The sequence below is a fragment of the Equus przewalskii genome, unplaced genomic scaffold, assembly GCF_037783145.1.
Source record: "Equus przewalskii isolate Varuska unplaced genomic scaffold, EquPr2 ChrUn-13, whole genome shotgun sequence".
Taxonomy (NCBI): Eukaryota; Metazoa; Chordata; class Mammalia; order Perissodactyla; family Equidae; genus Equus; species Equus przewalskii.
In genome coordinates this window covers 6,733,563-6,740,712 of record NW_027228750.1, presented here as the reverse complement: position 1 = coordinate 6,740,712, position 7,150 = coordinate 6,733,563, and the positions used below count along the sequence as shown (strand labels likewise).

The following is a 7,150-nucleotide window of genomic DNA, read 5'->3' as shown; positions in this document are numbered from 1 at the left end:
GAACCCAGCCCCCATGTCTGGGGGAGGATAGCTAGTGGGAGGGGGCAGAGAAGCCACCCACAGGTTTCTAAGTTTAGCCTCTGCTCCAGACCACTCCCCTCACCCGCCTCCCAGGCCCAGAGCCAGGCATGACCTCATGCTTGCCTCCAAGACTGCACCCTTCTGCCCGGGAGTCCTGCCTTTGCAGACAGGGGGCTAGCCTGGCCAGCAACTTGGAGAGATGGGACTCCAGGCTCACAGCCAAGACAGGGACCAGGAGAGAAAGACAAGAAGCTGCTACGCACATGTTGGAGCCTGTGGCCTTTATTCATGCCCCCTACTAAGTATAGCCAGAGACAAGGCCCCTGCCCAAAGCAGAAACACCAGGGGCTCAGGATTACACCCTCCCAGTGCCCTACCCCAGACACTTCTGTGAGCCAGGTGTGTCTAAAGTGCTGGTGTGTGATGATCCTCTGGGGAAGGCCAAAGGGATCAGGGATCAGAAGCCCCACCCGTGGACTGAGGCAGCAGGAGGAAGGACTCTACTCTGGAAGGACAGGGCATAGCCATAGGTTCCCAGAGCTGGGAGGGAGGGCAGTCTACACCACCGGAAATCAATGCAGTCCTGGGGCTGGAGGAACTGAAGAAGGGAACCTTGGGCATGGAGCCCTAAGATGATGGGGCTGGGGGGTGGGTAGTTTCTGTACCCCTGTGAAGAGAGCGGGGAAGTAGGGGAAGCCTTGGGCATCTCAGAGGATGGGACATCCCCTCCGGCGCTTATTCTTGCGGACCTGGAGGCCAGCCCTAGTGGCCATCTCGAATACCTCCCGCACCCCCTCCTTGGTCTTGGCTGAGCACTCGAGGTAGCCAAAGGCACTGATCCGGTTCGCCATGTCCCGGCCTTCCTCGGATCGAACCGGCTCCTGGGAAGACGGAAGGTGAGAGGTCAAAGGAAGCTGGTAGCTAGGTGCACCTCTGACCACCTCAACTATAAGTGTAACTAAAATATCTCCTCCAGCCCTGACTGCACAAAGCACCCAAACCCTAGCCACCCTGGGCGGCTTTAGGGCCAGGCACTCAAGAGTCAGTTACATTGAAAATTCTCTCCAGCAGCCCTATACCAAACAGTGTGCCGTTCTCGTGCCTGAATGAGGATCTGGCATCTCCTAACCGACCCCCCCCCACCTCCATTCTCCTTCCCAATCCATCTTCTGTGGCTGCCAGAATAATTTTAACAAGCAAACCTAACTGTGTCTGTGCCCAGTTTAAAACCTTGCCATGACTGTCCTCGCAGGATCGTCTATATTCCTTATCCTGGCAGCTTTCTCTAATAAACACTCATCTTCTGGTTAGAGACCCATGTACCAGGTGCCCAAATAAGCCATCTCCCTCCCTCTGGGCCTTTCTCCCAGCCACTTAAAATAATGCCCGCCCTCCCACATGCTCGTCAGGCCACACCTCCCCAGGTGTGCTGGGAGGGCGTGCCCTGCACACCCCAAGGGAACCATCTGATGAGAAGCTGTCTCCCTGAGGAAAGGGACTTCCTCATCTGACTGAACAGCCCCAAGTCCAAACAGAATGGACAAGAGATGAATAAATTAGAATGCCAGTGGCCTTAGACAAATCACTCTGTGACAACTGCATCAGATACTGGGTCAGGCACTAGGGCCCTTCTGGCTCTTCCTCACCAGGGTGCAGACTACAAGGAGTAGGAGGTGGATACCACCATGCCCCCTAGCACAGGGCAGTCAGCCAGAGAGCGGGCTCCCTTTCCCAGCCTACAACCCCTCAGAGAACACTTTCCCACCAGGGCTCCTGGCCTGGCAGCCCCACCCACCTGCTTCATCTTGGCCAGCTCTCTCCTGGTATGCTCATCTTGCCTCAGGTCCTTCTTATTCCCCACTAGGATGATGGGCACATTGGGGCAGAAGTGCTTCACCTCCGGGGTCCATTTCTCAGGAATGTTCTCTGCAGAGATGTGTCCGAAAAGACGTTGGTCCCTCCTCTCAAGCTAGAAAGCTCCTGAGGGAAGGGGGGCCACCTTGTCTCCCCCTAGCAGTCTTAGAGGCTATTCAGCATGAAAGTCCCTTTCACAGCTCAATACCTCACCCCCCCACAGTACCCTCTGAGCCTTCCCAAGGGCCAGAGTTGCAGTGAAGGAGGCTGACAGCCCCCTCCCTGCTCCCACACAGCCTTCGCCTCTGAGGACGGCTGAAATGAGCCAAGGCAAGAGATACCTCTGGTTGGTTGATCCCAAGGGGTTCTCGATTCCCTCCCTCCAGTGCCTTCAGCCCCACCTCACCCAGGCTGTCGGGGCTGTCAATGGAGAAGCACATGAGGATGACGTCCGTGTCTGGGTAGGAGAGAGGCCGCAGGCGATCATAGTCTTCCTGCCCTGCTGTGTCCCACAAAGCCAGCTCCACCTGACACAGGGCCAGCGAGCAGCGGTCTGAGGGCCCCAGTTACACCCCCAGCCTCCCACCCAGCTCAAACCACTGGCCCTTCAGGCTTACTGGACATCTATTGAGCACCCTCTACGTGCCAGGGATAGTGCTAATGACTGTCACACGACATAAATTACGTGAGTTGTTTAAAATACTGAGACATCAGTGCTTGATCTTTGTGCAGTTTGTGCAATGGCAAAGTCTGCGATGGCACCGTTGTCATTGTGAGTACCACTGTTTTACTTAATTCTCAGAAAAACCTTTGAAGGAGGCCTTACTCTCCTTCATTGTCCCTACTTTGCAGTCAAGGCGCTTAAGCTCAGAGGCAAGGGGGCTGGGCCCAGATTACAGAGCCAGTGTGTAGAGAGCCAGGTGTATCTAGATGTCCCAAGACTGCAGTTCCACTTCCTAACTTGTACTGGTTCCAGCAGGGAGAGTGGAGCAAGCACTGGGTAGGTGATGAGGAAGGACATGCCCGGTCCAGAAGTGGCAGGGGCGGGGTCCCAAGGTGAGACAGGAAGGGGCTCTTCGCCTCACCTGCTTGCCGTCCACCTCTATGTCTGCGATGTAGTTCTCAAAGACAGTAGGGACGTAGACCTCTGGGAACTGATCCTTGCTGAAGACGATGAGGAGGCAAGTCTTCCCACAGGCCCCATCCCCCACAATCACCAGCTTCTTTCGGATCGCAGCCATGGCTGGGGCTGGCAGGGAAAAGGCAATGGACATTTTGGGAAAAGCCAACAAATCCAAAAACACCTCTGCGGCCCCCAAGACCTCCCTGGAAACTGAGGCATCCAGCAAAGGAGGGAAGGGAGGCAAAAGGGACCTGTTCAGGCATGTTCTGGCCAAGAACCAACTGTTCAGGCAACTAAGCTTGAAATTCCTAATCTCGGGGTCAGGGACAGGTCTCCCCAACAGGTCAGAATACAGAAGTGGGAGGTGGAAGAACCACCCACCTGGGAGCCAAGAAAACATGAGTTCTTATCCAACCTACCCACCAACTGTGGGACCCTGGACACCCAGAGGGGTGCTCAGGGATCAGGGACAAGTCCAGAAGAGTCAGCTTTTATCTGCTATACAGCCATGCGTCACTTAACAAGGGGATGCATTCTGAGAAATGCGTCGTCAGGCGATTTCGTCGTTGGGCAAGCATCAGAGTGTACTCACACTCTAGCTGGTGTGTACCTAGATGACACAGCCTCCTACACACCTGGGCTACGTGGTACTAATCTCATGGGACCACCGTCATATATGTGGTCCGCTATCAACCAAAACATCATTATGTGGCACCTAACTGTCCATATCAGGGTTTCAAGTCAGACTTCATTTGTTACCAGGAATTTGATACTTTTAAACTTTAATAATGGCTGAGGTCCAATCTAGAACACACTGTCCCTCCCTCGACACTAGTCATGCCTGCCCAGTCACAAATGAGGAGTCCCTCTCCAAGACCACAGCTAGCAGACCCAGCTATGAGAGTGGCGGGTAAGGAAAAGAATAGTTATCCAGGCACTAGGTGCCAGGCACTGTGTTGGGCATTTTGACAAAAATCATCTCTCGCTGTCCCCAGAAGCCTGGAAGAGAGATGGTGCGCTTCCCATTTTGAGAAACTAGGAGAGTGAGGCACAGTGAGGTTAAGACATGCTCAGAGTCGTGGCAGGGACAGCACTCAAAGCAGGGCTGTGTGACTCGAAAGTCTGTTGCCTTTTCTACATATCACCCCAGAGGTGGGACGGAGAGCAGAGGGAGGGAATCCCAGACAGAGGGCAGTGGCAGCAGCCAGCCGGCTTCTCTGGCCCACCCAAAACTGGTCCCCAAAGCCCCGAGTGACACAAAGGAGGCTCAGTCCCAGCAGTGCCCACAGCCCACATTCGGGCAGCCTGCCTTCCTCCCCCCTTCCTCCTGGGCCTGGCAGCAACACTGGGTCACTCAGCCCGAGGCAGGGGACAATGACCACACTGTAGGGAGCCACTCATCCACCACAGCAGAGTGACTGAGAATAATCCACTAGGGAAACACCTCCACCCACTCCCTTCCTCCCCTCTGTCCAGCTCACCCCAAGGCCCTGCCCACCCCTCCCTGTGACTCAGGGCAAGGAGTCAGCTTCCCGGGGTTTCCATGTGTCCCCCGCCCCCAACACTCAGGAATGAGCATCTGCACAGTTCATCACACCTTCCCAGCTTCCCTGCCCCTAAGCTGAGCCTCACTTCCTCCTTCCCTGGGGAGAGGAGCTGACCTCCAGTCGGTTGAAGTTCCCAGGCCCACGGCCGGCTGGGGAGGAAGAGAGGGCGGGCTCTGGAGCGGAGATGAAGTCGAGGCTGTTGGGAAGGGGGAGGGGGCTAGAGCCTGAGCTGGGAGGAGCCCCAAAAAAGAGACAAATGAGGGCCAGTTCCAGCACCAACCAGACAGGGAGTACTTAAGAAAGAAAGGGATGGTAACCCGATCTCTGCCCCAACCCTGGCTTTTTCTCTCAGTCCCACATCCTGTCAAACTGGGCTGAACTCCTTTACTCCCCACATACCACCACTACCTCACCCCTGCCTCCATCTGCCTTTTAGGAAGTGAATACTCCAGCCTAAGGCTAGCTCTCTTCAACAGTGGGATCCTGGGTGGCTTCCCTCCCCTACACACAAGTGCACACACACACACAGAAAACTGGGATGAGGGGAAGTGGATATGAGTCAGAGAGAATTTATAGGAGTTGAGAGTACACAGCCACACTCTCCCCACCACAAAAGGGACTCTCCCCGATACCCCAAAAAACAAGCAAGAAGACATTCACCATGCCAGCAGGTCCCTTCCGAAAATGGAAACCATCCTTCAAAAAGGGGATCCCTGGAAATCCTACCCAGGTGACCAACTCCCCCCACCCACTCCCACCAGTTCCACTGGTCTAGCTGTGTGAAAACAGGTGGGGAGAGCCCCAACCTGGGACAGGCAGTGTCGGTGGAGGATGAATACCAGTTGCTTAGGTATGCTCATGCCACTGCTCTCCCCCAGCAGGGCAGTTTAGGTGGCACCAGACCGTGCGAGGCACAGGCCAGAACTCAGGGGCAAGGGCATGCATTCAGTGACCTGGAGCCCCCCAGCTCAATTAGAAGACTTTCCCTTCAGGCTCTGGTTGAGCCAGAGGAGAAGCTACCCCAGGCCAGGCCAGGCCAGGCCCGGCCACTAGGCCCAAGGCCAAGATGGCAAGCACAACAGCTCCCTGCGAGAAACAGCCTCAGAGGAACTGCCCCACTGACCCTAAGAGGGGCAACGAAACCCCACACAGGGCCTGGAATGGAGCCTGGAACTCCGGGGGCCTTCCCAGAGATAAGACACTTCCCTGAGACAAGACAGCCACCCTTTCCTCAATCATTCTCTAGATTTCCAGATGACCCAGGGGTCCACTGTACCTTGCCCACCACCCCTAGGGTCTAGGGAAGGAATCAGATACTTTCCCTTCAACTTGAAAACCACAAGTTAGGGCAGGACTCAGCGTCGGGTGCGCCAGCCCAAACCCCTAGGATAATCTTTAGCCAGGTTGGGGAGTGTGACGGAGAGGGCTGGGAGGACACACATGAACGGAGGAGCTGGATCCTCCCCAGTCCCCCCTACCTCCCACCCCAGGCAGGCTCCAGGAACCGTCTAGGGCGGCGTCCAGATCCCGCCGAGCGGTGGCAGCCCCCAATGGTCACACCCCGCCCCTATTCCCGCCATTCCACCGGCCTGGCCCGGGGGAATTCCCACCTACAGTCGGACTGGGGCCCAGACCCACACCCCACCGAGGTCCACCTCGGGCCGCCCGGCCTGGGAGCTAGGCTGGGACTCCGTCGCGGAGACCCAAGTTGCCCCCTCGCCCCTCACCCCTCGCCGGCGGGGCAGGTTCCGGGAAGCCAGGAGGGGAAGGGAAGGAACTCCGGCTCGGACACCAAGAGGCGAGAGGCCCTGCGGGGAGTTCCCGGGGGTGCCCCACTGCAGCCCAGGGAGGGGCCCAGCCAGCCCGACCCCGCACAGGCCAGACACCGGCATCCGGGAGGAGGGAGGACGGCCCGCGCTTTGGCCAAAGCCCCCTCCCCGGCCGGCGCCCCGGGCTGCCGCTCAGCAGAGAAGGGGAAAGTGCTGGCCCGGGGACGAGGTCCCGGGACGCCCGCTGCCACCAACCCCCGGCCCAGGGTACCTTCCGCTCGGCCGCCTCCAGCTGCGCGGCCGGTGCCGGAGGCTGAGATTGACCCGAGGGGCCCGCCCCGCCCTCCTTCGGCGCGGCGGCAGGGAGGGGAGGAGAGGGGCGGGTCCGCGGGGAGGGCCGCCCGGGGGCGGGCCTTGGCTCCGCCCGCCCACCGCCCCAGCCCGGGGCTGCCGCGGGCTGTTCCCGCCGCCTGCCGTGGAACCTGCGGGGCTGACCCCTGGGGTCAGCAGAGATGCCTGGACTGTGGAGGATGGGCGGCGAGGCGAGGCCGGGGAGCGGGGGCGACCCCCGAGGACTGTGCCTCTGCCCCGCCTTCCAGCCCCAAGGGGCGGACCGGCGTCGGGAAAGTTGAAGGCGCTCGGGGTGGGGTCAGGAGAGGGCCGCTGCTGCCCTCCGGTGGCCAACCGGCCACCCGCGCCTACAACACCTGGGACTTCGCGGTAGGCGGGATTGGGAAAGGGCGGCCTCCGGGACGCCCGGGGAGGGGCCTGCGGAACATGCCCACCCTCTGCTCCTAGAATAAGAGTAAGTACAGCTGAACGTCATCCCCGCGTCT

General features: G+C 58.6%; 1 protein-coding gene across 2 annotated transcripts; it reads right to left on the bottom strand.

The window, feature by feature from the left end:
- Positions 1 to 285: 285 nt before the first annotated feature.
- RHOC (ras homolog family member C) lies at positions 286 to 6,846 on the bottom strand. 2 transcript variants are annotated; one of them, XM_070607971.1, is made up of 5 exons: positions 6,586 to 6,846; positions 2,961 to 3,124; positions 2,282 to 2,402; positions 1,817 to 1,947; positions 286 to 902 (listed from the first exon to the last, which is right to left on the bottom strand). In XM_070607971.1, the coding sequence occupies exons 2-5, from the start codon at positions 3,114 to 3,116 to the stop codon at positions 729 to 731; spliced, it is 582 nt and encodes a 193-aa protein (XP_070464072.1). In that variant the 5' UTR covers positions 3,117 to 3,124; positions 6,586 to 6,846; the 3' UTR covers positions 286 to 728. The 2 variants fall into 2 exon arrangements, with proteins under 2 accessions (XP_070464072.1, XP_070464073.1); XM_070607972.1 differs by lacking the exon at positions 6,586 to 6,846 and adding an exon at positions 4,660 to 4,776.
- Between the last annotated feature and the right edge of the window lie 304 nt (positions 6,847 to 7,150).

Bases quoted from the DNA above. Each gene is read 5' to 3' on its own strand.
- RHOC (XM_070607971.1), bottom strand. From the start codon at position 3,116: ATGGCTGCGATCCGAAAGAAGCTGGTGATTGTGGGGGATGGGGCCTGT. The intron at 2,403-2,960 runs GTGAGGCGAAGA...GCCCTGTGTCAG, and splicing joins TAGAGGTGGACGGCAAGCAG to GTGGAGCTGGCTTTGTGGGA. The intron at 903-1,816 runs GTGGGTGGGGCT...CCGTCTTCCCAG, and splicing joins AGCTGGCCAAGATGAAGCAG to GAGCCGGTTCGATCCGAGGA.